Below are 16008 nucleotides of genomic sequence, written 5' to 3'. Positions count from 1 at the left end.
TAATAGATCTAACTAATTCAGCATGATCAGATTCTAAGCTAACATTTGTAGCTAAATCATTCCTAGCATTATCAATAACCCTGGCATCCCACTCAAATTCAACATTATTCTCTATAAGAAGTCGAGAACGGATCATATTCTCTCGCTCAATCAGTGCGTTCTTTTCGCTTATAGCTAGATCTCCCTCCATTTGAGCTTGGAGATTAACCTCATGAAATTCCTTTAAATCTTTCGCACCCATGAGAGCCACCTGATCCTTCTCAGTAGTAAGAGCGTTATTTTTCGCCTCCAAAACCTTAATCCTTTCCTTGAACTCACAAAAACGACGTCTAAAACTACTACTAACATATAACACGCTCCTATGATCACGGTTAAGAAGTTTGTATTTCGACCTGAGTTCCTCCATATTTAAAGTTCTTAATTTATCATCTAAGATGTTATTCAAGGAAGAATTAAGATGCTCTAGCAGAATCTCGTCATCACCGGGATAATGAATTTCCTCATCAGTTAAGTGGTAGATCTCTGCAGGGACAAACAATTAAAAGGGGGCGAAAGGACACATCAACATAAAAGCAGAAGCAACAAAGAGTTACGCACCAATAAATTGATCATTCCTCTTAACAAGCTCAGTAACATCATATTTATAAGTGGAAACCTCAGCTTCAAGTTTAAGATTTCCCGTCTCAAGAGAACGAAGTTTTCTTTGGAGATCTGAAGTAACAATATGAGATATACGAGCATTCTGCATTAACAAAGATTAAGCGAAAAAATCAGTAAAAGACGCAGACTCACAATGAAGATTGACGCACAAGAAGAAAACTAACCAAAGATCCAAATGCAAACTGAAAGCTTGGAGTTAAGGCAGAGGCAACACCATGAAGAGAGTCATAACTCAAAGAAGGGGCGTCACATATCTTTACCACCGCCTCACACGCACGACCCAGTGAGACATTATCGATCCCGCATAATGTGTCAGAGAAGATGCTTGACAACTGCCCCATAAAAGACTCGGACCCGGAATTATCATAAGGAAGGACAACATCATATTCAGAATGAGAAGGAGAGGTAGAAGGTTCCTTTCGCTTCTTAGAAGGATTCTTGGAAGTGGACTTAGAGGCGGTTTTCTTACCCTTACCCTTAGCGTCTCCAACTCTCACCTACACGCATAATGAGAGATAAGAAACAGAGGCAACAATATTGTTAAAATTAAACAAAGAATATTTCTTACTTCATTATCACGCGAATGTGACGCATGAGACGTATTATTAGCCTTCTTCTTCTGCTTCGCAACCTGAGATTAGAGGAAATAGTAAGGGAAACGAAGAATAAAAGAAGAAAAGTAAGTAATAAGGTTAGAAGGAAACACACCACATCTCTTTCCTCAGGCCATACAAATTCCCAAGGTTTGTAAGCGGCAAATCTCTCAGGGAGAGGGAGGACAGACCCATCAGCATCTTTGCCAGTAATATAAGAGCCTTCAACAACAATGGGATACTCCACCCAACGAGTATCTTTTGATTTACGAGAGGTGCTACTGGAAGAGTCATGAAAGTCAACATCCCGCATGATCCTCTGGTCCTCTGCGATACCATCCTTTCTACTTAAGCGAATGCCTCAACGGAAAGATTCATTCTTCATAATGACAACATCGTAGTGAAGAAAGAAGTTCCCAACCGTATATTCTGTAGGAATAATTTTTTTGTGTGCAGAGTTTGGATTCCTTACGTCCTCTGGATAAGCAGATTCCAATCGGACGCACGAAAAGAGTATTCAACCATTATTCGTATGCAATCGCCGGTCAATTGAAACACGCCCCGTCTAAATTTTTCTTGGGAAATTAGTTCGTAGAAGAGAGGAATTTGAGGATTATATAGAGGAATGGGAAGACCCGCAGAGAGTTGGCCAAGTGAAACAATGATTCTATCATTATCCCATTGGTCAAGCGAAAACCATTCGGGTCAAATTGCAGAAGTGGGTTCAGATCCCTGAAGGACTGATAATGTGAAACCCCTACGCCCAAAATCATCCTTCAATCTATCAAATTCTTTGAGATTTTTCCAACCATCTTTAAGAACCATTTTTAAAATGGGAATGTAATCAAGATATCGAATAAAGCTTTGGAAGTGGAAGAACGATTGAAGAAGAATATGAAGAAAGTGATTAAAAATGAACAACAACGGTATTATAGAACGAAGGTTACAGAGAAAAAGAAAGAAGAGAGTAAAAATAAAAGAGAAGAAGACGTGTGGCAGTAAATAAATGATTTTATACCAGCTCCTGAGATATCTCTTCCTATCAGCATTAATTGAGAATGGACGGAAAAGAAGAGGCGGTTATTAGGGACGTGGCTGATGATGAGTGCTGAAGAAAACACGTGTGGGTTACCATGCCGAGAATTCGGAAAAAGATTAACTGATGGGAATACGAAAAGATAAACGGGTGCGGCAAAATATATCAGAATTTCTCATACCGCTCTCTTTACCAAAAGAACGATATGAGAAGAGGCAAAATGTGGGTACGAAATACCGCACACTTATTTAATATGTGAAGTAACTCAGTAAGTGGTAAGCGAATACGACCGCGTATAACATATTCAAGATGATGAACTAGATGACGTCACCTAATCACGAGTAAAGTGTGAAGATCTATGCGGCAGTAAAGAAACCGTGCGGCAATGGTAAATCCCTATGCGACAGTGACACACGTCAGATCCGAAATAAGGGGCTTTATTAGCTGTCCTCCACTATGTAAACTCCTTTATAAGGAGTCGAGCGCCAGAGATCTTTTTAGAGGGCTTAAACAAGATATTTAAGAGAGAGAAAGATTATTTGCTTCCCCAGTTAGGGTTTTCTCATGTCTTTGTACTTGTTCTAAGATTTTAATAAAAGTTCTTGAGATTTTTATGATGATTTCTTAGATTGTTCTATAGATTTTGCTAAGGGTGTAGTTGTGAGATTTCTCGCAACTACAGTAAATCCTCAAGGAACTGAGGATGGTTATGTTGTTGAAATGTATACATTAGGGTCAGACTCGTGGAGAAGCATTGATACCATTCCTTATATGTTTTCTTCTGCCCATTATGATAGTATATCTGGGGTGCTTGTTAATGGAGCTCGTCATTGGTTAGGCGCTTGCAGGAGGTTAGCACAGGAATTTATAGTCTCTTTGGATTTTTGCGAGGAGAGGTTAGAACGATTGCATTTGCCAGAGCAACTTTTGGAGATTGAACATTGGCCTATAAACTTGGGAGTATTGGAAGAGTGCCTCTGTCTGTTTGCTTATGTTAATATACCCTGCGATCAAATGGAAATATGGGTGATGGTGGATTATGGAGTTCAAGAATCCTGGACTAAACATTTGGTCATCCGCCACCAGTTGTTTCTTGAATTGGTTTCCTGGAGGGTCATTGTTATTTGGTCTTTTGCAGATGGTAAGATTCTAATAGCAAGTTGACGACATTTGCTTTTATATGTGACCCGAAGAAGAATACATGTACAGAAACAAAAGTTCGAAGTGAAACGCAGATGTCTGGAGCAGAGAATTATGTTGAAAGCTTAGTTGCGCTCCACTCTGGTATCTATGCTGGGAGAAACTGTTGAGAATAGGCTGACATTGTAAGGGAATCTTGGACTTTTGCCCGTAACAAGGTTTAAAAGTCGTACATACAGGACCTGGATTATTACAGACAACCCTTCTTATTTTGATATACAAATTCTCTGTTACAGTATTAACATTTTAGAGTTAAATGATATATCCATACCAGATTTATAGAGCAAGAACAGCAGAAAAACGTGTAAACCTGAACAATGAATGACCTCTGGATTGAGGTGCCAAGTATACTGACTTCTAACGTCGTCCACTATTGCGCTGTTCCAATGGATTAAATTTCGAACCACATGTTTAAAGTGAAGCAGAAAAATAACGTGCCTAATGGTGCATGCATATGCACATTTATTTCGGAGCTTTAACTTCAATTTTACGGTGCAAACTAGACCCGTCAGGAATCCCCAATGGAGGATTCTCACAAGAACAGTTATCAACCATGAAAAGTTCCCATTCCTTTATCCCACATTTTTCTAATGCTGAAACTAATTTTTCTTTCTCTTTCTCGTTTGGGTACTCTCCGTCAGGGCTTACAAGAACAGCCCCTGTATATGACTGTCCTGCAACCCGCGCAGCACCACTGTAATGAAACAAACCCCAGCTTAAATCATCAGCAACATCCACAATTGTCCAGTATTCATTTGATACTACGCCGTTATCTAATACGCTAAAATTGAATGTCCCTGGGACTTTTGCTCTCTTAACACGATATCGCCGTCTTCTCCATACCAAGTTTCCTTCCTCCAATGTTTTGACTTGAAAAACTGGTTCATACCAAAATGACCCTCTTGCTTTCCCTCTATAAAACAACTGATACTGACATGGGAACTGATCATAAGCCGGGTTTTGCCCTGCAACAACACGCCAACTCCAGTCCAAATCGCCCAACCAGCCAACAAAGAGATCTTCAGCAGTTTCATGACACAAATCATCTCCTCGGAATTTAACCATTGGAGGCACAAACGGTTTTTCGGGTATTTTCGCATCCAGTTCAAGACAATTGTGCTTCTGCAATACACACAATGAAAATGCCTCTAGATTAGGACTCTCATAGGATGCTATACACCGGTAGTTGCACACCTGATCCACCGGACTGCAATTGTTCAAGCATTGAAGAGCCTTTCTACAGTTGGGGTCCAACAAACAGTTAAGTATCTGAGGTCCACAATTCGTCGCCATGCACTTAAGCGTCGATAAACCCTTTGATCTCAAGTTGTTAAGAATCTCCACGGGCCTTATATATGTATTAATAATCACTAGAATGCAGAACCTTATATCATCGGAATTATGACGTTCCCACGCTTCAGCAACCGTTTTAACAACTTCTTTTGATTCATCTGAATTCTCCTCTTGTCCAATTCTGCTTATTTTGCTAAAAAATCCTACTTTCTTCTCTTCAGTGTTCACCAAAACTCCTCCTAATTTGTTAGTTAAATCTGGAGAAGAATCAAAACAGACGACGTTCGGTATCTTCTCACTATTCGTTCTGACCCAAGTAACTGATTGCATATCAGTAATGGCAACAACCATCAAAATATCTGTCTGTGACAATTTCCTTTGCAGATTTTTCGATTCTTCGTTATCTAACTGACAAATTTTATCACTGTATACTTCCATTTCATATCCTTCATCTACCCATTTCAGTCTATTTGCCTACAATTTATACACAAGAACAGAATTACAAAAATTCAGAAACTGCAGAAACTTTGGGTAATGTTGTTAGAACTTACAGTATGAAGCATAACTTCCATCCACGGTGCTGATTTTAATGGGCTGATGCTTCCTTCTCCGACCAATGCAACAATCCTAATAGGAACAGGAGGAATGGTTACAGTTTGATTAGTAGAATCTGATTTTGTTTCCAGGACTGCAGAAGTTTTGGACCCACCATGGAAATAAGCTGTTCTGGGACATGAAAATGAGGATAAGAAGGGACTGGTGGTGGTTTTGCCGTGGTTGCGCAGTAGGAGATTAGGAAGGAAAGTGGTTTTAGAAGTGGGAATTTGGTGGTGGATCTGAAATGAAGTGGTTTTGAGAAGACTTGTTGCTGTAGGCATGGTTAGGCAGAGGAAGAGGATAAGAAAAAGGAGCAGACTGAAATGTGGTTATACACACTACAGAATGTTTTCCTTTTTAGAAGAATCCAGTTCATTCAAAATCTTTGAAGTTGTTGGAAGTCCATATATGAGGTTGTTTGGATACATCCAGAAGTTGCTTTCTGGAAGATGATAAATGGTTACTTCTGGAATATATAAAAATACCACTTTTTCTGAAACTGATGCAGTATTTTTTTTTCTTCTGCTTGATCAAACTTTTTATTTACTATTAATATCTCATATAGTGGTAAAGTCACCGGGTGACAACAACGATGACCTGAGTTCAAAAGAGACAGGACCACCCTTATATTTACCGAGGGCCTACAGACCCACTATCAACAAAATCTACGGTACTGATAAACTAATTTCCAGACTTCCCAGAATAGCAGGTCTTCTTATGTATCCCACACCATCACCTCTGATCGGAGAAGCTCCTTGCTTTGCTAACTTATCCGCAGAAAAGTTAACTCCACGGTATCTGTGCTCAAAAATCCAATCCTAGTGTTTACAGTCCTGATCTTGTTCTACCTTGCTTTCTTTGACAAACCAAGGAAGTTTGTCAGATTAAAGAGCAGTTATAAGTTATAACTCTGCCTTTAAATCAAAACAAATACACAGATCATCCACATGCTGAACCACACAAGATCAGAACTGCACACCCTACTCAGCTGCACAATTAATAGCCATAATCTCTGCCAAAAAAATTCGAAGCTACCCCAAGACACCAGACACAGCATAAACAAAATCTCCAATATAATCTCTACAATTAAAACCATACCCAGCTGAGCCTGAATTACCTCTAGAAGCACAACAATCACAGTTCTGATTCACCCTGTAGGAAACCTGAAATAACATTCAACCACATCCTAATATCACACTCCTTTGTAAGATAATTCCAGATTGATAATTTGATATCTTTCTGTTCCAAATTTCCTTCACAGCCCTACTTTCATGATTAGCCATATTCAAGATATCCTCATATGACCTTGGTTTCCTGAAAAGAAACATTCAACCCAGCCAGGTGCAAACTAACTCACAGAAACAACGTTTAGAAGCAACGTAAAACCCCTCTTCTTCATGTTGTCATCAGTTGCACAACACCACCCACTATTTTCCAAAACATTAAGTATTAGGATGAAGGCTAGAACACCACACACTTTCAGTCTAAGGAAGAACAGTAAAACGGGTACTAACAGTATTTACTGCTGACCCAAAAGAAAAAGATTTATGCAAAATTCACATTAGCCAGGTCTTTATCTCTAAGGAAGTACTAGGATACTAGCAGTTAGGGGTTCCATTTCCTAGCAAAAAAGTAACCTATTATTCTGATTCCAAACCATCCCCTACAAGATGGCCGTTTAAGTGGCTGCTTGGTAACTGAGACAACAGCCTGTGGCTGCTCTGGTGTTTGCAAAGCATTCTGTTGTTTCAAATTGTAAACTAACCATGACATTACAGGATTATTAAGGTTACAGAAACAGAAAACAATACACTTAAATGACAACCATATTTTACAGACAATGGAGGGAGAAGTGTTCAATCTATTGTGAAAGGTGGTCATGATGATTATGGGACTAACAGCAGGCCCATTTATTTGTCAGCGTAGCATGAGAAGATAGCACAACAATATTTTGAGTAATTGCTTGGTCCTTATAAGAATCCCGTAATATGGACTGTTACTTACATCAATCATACAGGTGCAGGACTAATAGCCAACCCATACCGTTGCATAGTTTCAGAAGTTGCTTTACAGAAGAAGATGGTCAGATTGCACTTGTTTAGTTTATGGCTGATGGGTTGATTTCCTGAGAGCTTATCCAGAGGGCTAACTGAGACAATGACACCAATTTAGAATAGATAAGCTACAAAAATGTTTCAGTTGCTAACAAATTCACAAGTTATATATAGTTGGAATACAAATGCCTTTGTTTGTTGAGATGGCTTTGTGGTTGGAACTTACAATCTGGGCACGCATATAAGGAGGCAAAATATCCACAGTTTTATAAGTATTTGCAAAAGTTCAAAACATTACACGACACTTGAGTCGACAAATATAGATATTTTTTTATTCACATACCAAGAGCAGCAAGAACATTATCAGACAAATCAGCAATGGGTTCGATTACATCATGCTTGAGGAAAGAAATGGATTGACCAGGTGTATATCTTGGCTTCATATGTTTGTCTATGGGAAACAATGAAGATAACAAACTGGTATACTTGAGGCCTACTGATAAAGGTTACGGATTTCCGAACCAGTCTTATGTATATAGCCTTTACTGTTTTCAGGAATAGTTAGAGCTGGCATGATTTTTTGGCCGAAGGTGGTTTCGGCCAGCAACACGGGGAATAGACAATTACTTCTGTACGAGACAAAGAAAGTTCTTTAGTAGTCATCTTGCTCGTCCACATTGGACTTAATCATGGTAATAAACAGACACTCACATGTTTCAGAAAATGAACAATAGGATCACCTGATTTTTTTGGGCACGGCTCTAGGTTGATTCGTGGTTTGCTCCTTCAAAGGAACTCAATGTCCTGATCACGGATTCATATATCTTTATTCCTCTCAAATAGACGCTTTCCTCTAGGTACTGCAAAAATTATCAGTACCACACATCGGAAGATAACGATTAGCAAGTAGTACAAGTGGAATAATAAAATACTTGCATAACTAATCGCAATACCTCATTGTGCTCGTGAAGCAAGATGGGAGTGTTCGTCATTGGGGAGAACCCAAAAGTAGGAATTCCCAACTCTCTGATGTAACGTGCATCAGTTGTGGAAGCCAAAATTTCAGGCTTAGAGAGTGTTCCACCAGCAGAAACTATGGCTTCCTTAAAAACACCCCACCATGGATTGGTATCATCAATTGCTGTCATTATAGGACGCCCCATGTGGTCTTTCATGGGCCCATGCACACTTAACTGTGATAATAAACCAAGATGTTCAGACAGAAGCTTTGCATAAATTGTGGATATTAGTTTTAGTAAGCTTATGTAATCAAGACCGTCAGTCTTACTCGGAGTATGAGGAATCTAGAACACCTCCGATATACTAATATTACCTGCATATCAGTTTATCACTACATCCTTTTCACCCCAGACTAGAGACTTAAATCCCCTACATCCACCCTTTAAAGTAATTCATCTAAGCACACTGAACCAGAAGATAACTAAACAATGCGTGAAGCTTAATTACTAATTGTGGCATAGGATTTCAAATGTAAGAGTTTCAAAAGCCTACCTCATATGTCATGTTTCTATGATGTGGTGCCCACTCATCAACGATTCTCTTTCTCAGTAGCTCAGGATCCGCTGTAGGTGGAAACCGAATATCAAATCCTGCTTCAGCTTCTGAAGGTTGCATATTCATTTGATAACCCTGTTCACAAGAATCACTCCTCATCACCCAAAGTTCAACAAAAAAAAAAAAATTCAATCTTCATTAGACTAAAACATATGAAATTACGGATATCGCAAAACTCACCGTAGGAGAAGGAGTACCGGCTTTCATATACACAGGATTCACCGATATAACTTCGGAATTCATTGCCAATCCAGCTTTAACCAAATCAAATTGCCCCTCTCTATATTTAGTCATAATTTCAACACTCTTCATCAAATTCTCCATAGCACTATTATCAAACATCCTAGACCCATGTCCAGGCATACCTGATGCCTTAATAATCAACCCCCAAATTGCTCTATCAGCATAAAAAACTCTAAATTTCTCATTAGTAGATGCTTGACCTTCATCCAACATGAACCCAATATTCAAACCCATGAACTCATCCGACCCAGCAAACTTAGCAGCTCCATTAGCCCCTCCAATCTCCTCATCAGGAACATAAGATATATGAACAGTCCTCACTGGACTATAACCTTGAACAAATTTCAGCTCCCTAATTGCTTCAAGATACTGCATACCAATACACTTATCATCTTGAGCACCTCTAGCATAGATTTTACCATCTTCTGTCTTAGTTGCTGCAAAAGGTGGGTGTATCCATTTTGATGGTTCAGCTGGAACACTATCAAGATGAGAATTCAATAAGATTGATGATAAAGATGGATTTGAACCCACCCAAGTGATAATAAGAAGTGGTTTTGATGGGGCAAATTCGAAGATTGTAGTTTTAAGACCAATTGATTGAGCTTGGGATGTTAAGTATGAAATTGGTTTTGAATAATCTGGGTTTGGATGAGCTGTTTTGAATCTCAGATAGGTTTGAAATCTACTTACTGGGGTGTCTTCTTCTGCTGCTGCTGATTGTCTGTACAGAGATAAGATGATGAGTAGCAGAGTGAGAAATTTGATTCCTTTCATGGTGGAGATTTCTGGGTTTGTTTTGGATTTCAGAAAATTTGTTGGGGAAAAGTGACTAATGGAATAGAAGAAATCCTTTTGACATTTGTTCCTTTTCAGTGGAAAACTAGTGAGCAGAGAGAGACTGATGATAGGTTCAAAAAAGGTGGCACGGCACGGTTACTAACTTATTGTAATGGGAGGGCCTTTCTGGGGCATGGTGAATGCCTGAACGGAGCCTTGTGGTGCACTCTCTGCCGGTTCCAACGGGGACTGTGGGGCTTTGCATGTTTCATTGCCTTCTCCAACAAAAAAATTTTTGGTGCATTCTCTGCGGGTTCCAACAGGGACTGTGGGGCTTTGCATGTTTCATTGCCTTCTCCAACAAAAAAAATAGTAGGATAAATTTTTTAAAGAACATGACCGACGCACAAGGTATTTTCGTGTGGTTGCTTCGAATAGAAGAAGGTATAATTATATTTATACTCTTAGAGATGAGTCAGGGCTTTGGTTGAGGGTAACGATCAATTAGATATACTGTTAAAGAACCATTTTCCAAGTATTAGTACGTCGTCGGGAAATCAAATACATCAGATTTTCAACACTATTATCCCTAGTGTAATTTCGGAGGAAGAAAATTCTGATTTAGTGAAAATTCCAGATAGAGGTGAAATAAAGTTTGTTCTTTTTGAAATGAATTCTTGGGGCTCTCCGGGTCCTGATGGATACCATCCAGGGTTTTTTAAGACTCACTGGAGCGCGGTGGAAGAAGATGTTGTGCATTTGGTTCAAAAGTTTTTCGAAACAGGGAAATTACAAGAATCTTTAAATGACTCTTTTATTTCTCTTATTCCGAAAACAGAAAGCCCAATCACTCCCATTGATTTCAGGCCAATAAGATTAAGTAACACTTTGTATAAACTTATATCAAAAATTCTTGCAACTAGGCTGAAAAGGATTTTAGATAAGATAATTTTGCCAAATCAATCAGCTTTGGTTCCAAAAAGACAAATAGTTGATAATATTGTGATAGCTCATGAAATGTTGCACAATATGAAAACTAGTAAGTCTAGAAAAGGGCATTTTGCTCGTAAAATGGATTTATCGAAAACTTTTGATAAAATGGAGTGGAATTTTGTGATTCATATTTTTAGAAAATTTGGCTTTATTTCAAAATGGTGTGAGCTGATTTTAGAATGCATTTCAACAGTCAAGTCGACGGTGTTGTTAAATGGAATTCCTAGTATTCAGTTTTTCCCTACTCGGGGTCTTCGACAAGGAGATCTTCTTTCTCCATACTTGTTCATCACTGCGTTAGAAGGATTATCTAGATTATTTTCATATGCTGATTCTAATAATCAATTCTCAGGTGTTAGAATCAATAAGAACTGTCTTGTTGTCTCACATTTGTTGTTCGCGGATGATTTGTAAGGATGATTTGTCTGAAGTTAGAAAACTTATGAATATTTTAGATATATTTACCAGTTCTTTAGGTCAGACAATAAATTACCACAAGTCGGGTGTTTATTTCAGCCAGAAAATGCATAACAGACATGAAAAAATAATAGCAAGAATGTTAAGAGTTAATAGGATATCTAATGATGAAAGATACTTAGGAACTCCACTGTTTTTTAATTGAAGAAAAGCTTTAAATTTTGAGCCTCTGTTAGATAGAGCTTATAAAGCTCTGAGTGGATGGAAAGCAAAATTGTTATCGCAAGTAGGCAGAACTGTGTTGATTAACTCAACTTTTTATGTTTTTCCCAGCTATCAGATGCAATGCTTTGAATTTCCTAAGGCTACTTTGGATGAATTTGATAGGATTCAAAGGGATTTTTGGTGGGATAAGGATAATCCCAAAAAGGTTTATTATTCTAAAGCCTGTGATAAAATTTGAATACCAAAGATGTGTGGAGGATATGAATGAATCAGAAACCCACATAATGTGAATTTATCCTCACTTACCAAACTGGCATGGAGGTTGATAAATAATCCAAATGATCTTTGGGTTAGAATTCTGAAAGGAAAATATTTTCCGAGAAATAATCCTTTGCATAAGAACAGAGATTATGAAATCTCTTGGATTTAGCACAGCATTAGGATAGGATTAAAAATTGTTAAAGAAAATTATATTTGGGAGGTAGGAGATGGTAGAAATATCAATATATGGATGGATAATCGGATTCCTGTGGTTGGACAGTTAACAGATTGGCATAATGATGAGTTAAAATTGGTGTCTGATCTTATTTATGAAAATGGTTGTTGGGATGTTAATAGGATTGACACAGTTTTTTCTCCTGATATTGCTGATAGAGTGAAGTCTATTTACTTAAATGATGTCAGTCAGGATAAGATTAGATGGAAGGGTACTAAAAATGGTGAATTTACCACAAAGTTTGCATATAGAATCCTGTCTAATGATATGGAAAATGTGGACAATTGCTGACTTAAAACATGGCACTTGAATGTTTTGCCTAGAACTCGTCTTTTTGTGTGAAAATGACTGCTGGTATCTTGAACCTGAAAGCAAAAATGCATGAAAAAATGAAAAAAGGGGATCCTTTTTGTGTTTTGCGTAATGGAGATAATTTGGAAACTGCTCATCATGTATTTATTGAATGCAGCTTTACAAAGGCAATTTGGTTTGGGTAAGGCATTCAATTGCCATTGTCTAATAATAGTATCATGAATTGGGTAAAGTCATGGTTTACTGTCCCTTTAAATGATTGGAAAGAATTCTTTAGTATAACTTGTTGGCAGATTTGGGAATATAGGAATTCTGTGGTTTTTCAAAATGTCAAACCTAATCCAATTGAGTGCATCACTTTAATAAGAAAAATTTATAAGGAATGGGAGTTGTCGTTGGGAAAAAAGGACTTGCAAAATAGGGTGGAAGTTAAAAAGAAAAATGTAATTTATAATGATACAAAAGAATATAAAGACAACGTATTTTATGTTGATTCGGCGTTTGAAAAAACAAATGGTTCTTATGGGTTAGGTTTAACTCTTTGGAAAAATAATGTTATTGCTGCCATCAAAGTTTTTGCAGGAACAACAACAAGTGCAACAACAACAGAAGCATTAGTTGTAAAGAAAGCAGTGGAATGGGCGTGGGAGCTAAATAAAAGGTGTATCAAAGTTAGGTCAGACTGCAAGGATACTGTTAACTTTTTGATTAGAAAGCAAGTTAAATGTGATTGGAGGACAAAGAATATCTTAATGGATGTGCTTGCTCTTTTGGGTTCAAATTTTTTGGTAGATATCAAATATGTAAATAGGAATGTAAATAATGAAGCAGATAGACTTGCTAAATAGAATCGTGTGAATTTTTTTTTTTTTTTTTGGAAACAAACTCCCAACATAATATTCTGAAAACAAAAGTGTTAAATGGGATTGTAAAGGGAGAAAACATTATGTTGTATGATTTCTATCTTTTAATATATTTTCTATTTATTAAAAAAAAAAAAACATTCTCCAACCCTCATCTGCAACTTTAATTTTGTTTTTTTTTCCACTTCCTATGCACTAAGGTCGGTTCCTATGGGAATGGCAAAGCCATGAGTTTGCCAATTTTACATCCATTATGGGCATGGCAAAGTGGCAAGCCAGGTCGAGTCCTTACCGAGCGGTCGAGGTATTATAAACCGTCCGGTTAGGAGTAGACCACCAGCGGTATAAACTTGGCCGCGCACTGCATCTCATCCAACGGTCACCATTTCATCACCCTATATATTCGAAAAGGGCTTGTGCAGCTTGTTGCTCGCTTGCATGTTATGTAATTATCTTTCAGTATTGTTAAATGAAATTCAATTTATAATTAAAAATTTCAACTCACACCATTTCTTCAATCTTCATTCTTTCACTCCACAAATCCAATACGTCAGTTCGAGGTCACAAATTTAGCTTAGCTGAAGATGAATCCATTTGCAGGAATTATGTTCTTGTTACAGAAGATATGGTCAATGGTGCATAACAAGAATAACCTACTTTATGGCAAAACATATTTCAGAGATTTCAAGTAAAAACATTGGACCTCAATAATCGAGATGCAAATACTTTGTGTCATCGCTTCGGAGTAATCAACAAGGATTTGATCTTGTTTGTTGATGCGCTTATTGAACGCAATCGAAACCGAGTATAAGGTAAAAACGAATTTCATGTAGAGTAAATGTGTCGGGATGAATGGCACAACAGAGTGGGAAAATATTTTCAATTCGATAGTTGTTATCTTATCTTGAGGGTGTTTCCCGAATATGATGAGTTTAGATTAACATTTGTATGATGCATGTTTCATTTGTATGATGCATTTAGATGTAATCAAGATTTAAAGTTGTTATCAAAGTTTAATTTAAGATATTATTAACGTAAACTAGTGCATCTTTCATTAAGGTTTTAATAATCTAATTTTCGAATTTTAATTTACATTAGTGTTTCTTTCATTAATCTAGATAAATAAGATATAAACTAGACATAACTTACAATAAAGACTTCAAAAATAAATATTTTGGACAATGTTCTTCATCTTGTTTATCTTCTTCATTTCACCAAACTTCCAATCAATGCGCTCATGAACGGAATTTCCTTTGTTTATCTTCTTCTTTGCCTTCAAATTTTCCTTGCCTTGAACTTTTCCTTGTCTTTTCTTAATTAGTTGGAGGTTTGATTTGGTTAATATAAAAAACTTGTAGACTTCTTTGGTTTTTACCAATATATTTATAACTGTCACATATCTTACTAACAGCGGCTTCAAGCACCACTCTGGAAAATCAAGTTGGATAGCCAAATTTTACTAACAGCGACTTCAAGCACCACTCCCGAAAAATCAAGTTTGATTTATCTACATATACAGCTTGAATAATACAAGCAGGGGGATCCTTTACCCAATTAATAACATTTCCAAAAGTTTTAGCTTCCTTGGATAAAATGCCAGCCACATTGTTAGAGCACTGCTCGGTCGAATTTGCAAGCGTTGCTATATCAAGCTTGTTTGTCAAGTTTATGTGATCAAAACTATAAATATTGATTTCTAGTCTACTTATAGCTATGTCTCGTATTAGGATAGAATAAGTAGTTGAGCTTTAGACTTCACATCGTTCATCGAGTGAAGACGAAGATCTACCGAGGAGAGCTTGAGGGAACTTCATCAACAAAACGTATGTGGAGACTAAAACTTATCTATCACTCAGAAGTCTATTCTATTCTATCTCCTAATGAGACTACGTCGTATAGCTATATAGACTTTTACATTATACACATTTGTTATTTCGAGATGATTTTAACTCACTTATACCTTTCTCGAAATATTGTTGGAAATCTTTTTGATTTAACTACGTTCATCATTATTCTTGACGAGTTTAGTTGGAAAACAATTTATTTGTTTGAAACTAAATAATGAGTCAAAAGATGATCATGTGAAAATTTCCTTGAAAAATCTTACATGATTTGTGTGGGACAGTCATTTGATGTAGACTCGGAATGTTTCGTATTGATCATTCGATCACTTGAAAATTACTTATAAACTAATAGTTTTTGTGAGACAGCTATTGTCGTTTTCTAAGGAAGTTTCAATGATTTAAATGGGAGTTTAGAACAAATAACCATTGTCTAAATATAACACAGTATGGATACCAGTATGCAAATTGTTGTAGTATGATTCAGGTCCGGGAACCAAGTTTGCATACCAGTATGCGAACGGTTTTAACTGTTAAAGTCCGGGAACCAATTTAGCATGCCAGTATGCAGACGGGTTCACCTGAGTTAGGTATGGTATACGACAGTATGCATACCCGTTTGCGAACTATCGGACGTGACCAAAGTCCAAACCTCTAGTTTGCAAACTAAGTTGGTTTAAGTTATAAAATCGGTTAAGTATGATTTCATACTCATGAACAACTACATTTATAAATGAAGGAATGCAATCTTTGAAAACCGTGGCTAAAATGTTCACGAATTGATTCTCTTGAATCAAATACGATTTTGTTTCGATTGTGTCTTGTATACT

The 16008-nt window shown here is 37.2% G+C and overlaps 3 protein-coding genes across 5 annotated transcripts; 1 reads left to right on the top strand and 2 right to left on the bottom strand.

Moving 5' to 3' along the window:
• The first annotated feature begins 2415 nt into the window (after positions 1–2415).
• On the top strand, positions 2416–3453 carry LOC113284498 (F-box protein CPR1-like). Its single transcript, XM_026534017.1, has 2 exons — positions 2416–2515; positions 2930–3453. The coding sequence occupies exons 1-2, from the start codon at positions 2416–2418 to the stop codon at positions 3451–3453; spliced, it is 624 nt and encodes a 207-aa protein (XP_026389802.1).
• A 127-nt stretch (positions 3454–3580) lies between these two features.
• Positions 3581–5844, bottom strand: LOC113283121. Its single transcript, XM_026532278.1, has 2 exons — positions 5334–5844; positions 3581–5256 (listed from the first exon to the last, which is right to left on the bottom strand). The coding sequence occupies exons 1-2, from the start codon at positions 5658–5660 to the stop codon at positions 3952–3954; spliced, it is 1632 nt and encodes a 543-aa protein (XP_026388063.1). The 5' UTR covers positions 5661–5844; the 3' UTR covers positions 3581–3951.
• A 1260-nt stretch (positions 5845–7104) lies between these two features.
• On the bottom strand, positions 7105–10124 carry LOC113283129 (aminoacylase-1B-like). Of its 3 annotated transcripts, none has more exons than XM_026532288.1 (5): positions 9189–10124; positions 8946–9083; positions 8387–8626; positions 8174–8293; positions 7105–7528 (listed from the first exon to the last, which is right to left on the bottom strand). In XM_026532288.1, the coding sequence occupies exons 1-4, from the start codon at positions 10026–10028 to the stop codon at positions 8195–8197; spliced, it is 1317 nt and encodes a 438-aa protein (XP_026388073.1). In that variant the 5' UTR covers positions 10029–10124; the 3' UTR covers positions 7105–7528; positions 8174–8194. The 3 variants fall into 3 exon arrangements, with proteins under 3 accessions (XP_026388073.1, XP_026388087.1, XP_026388078.1); XM_026532302.1 differs by having other exon boundaries at positions 7105–7524; XM_026532293.1 differs by lacking the exon at positions 7105–7528 and adding an exon at positions 7678–8062.
• Positions 10125–16008: the final 5884 nt, after the last annotated feature.

The sequence above is a fragment of the Papaver somniferum genome, chromosome 1 (genome assembly GCF_003573695.1).
Source record: "Papaver somniferum cultivar HN1 chromosome 1, ASM357369v1, whole genome shotgun sequence".
Classification (NCBI taxonomy): domain Eukaryota; kingdom Viridiplantae; phylum Streptophyta; class Magnoliopsida; order Ranunculales; family Papaveraceae; genus Papaver; species Papaver somniferum.
Note: the sequence above shows the minus strand (reverse complement) of the source record. Positions and strands in the feature narration are given on the sequence as shown.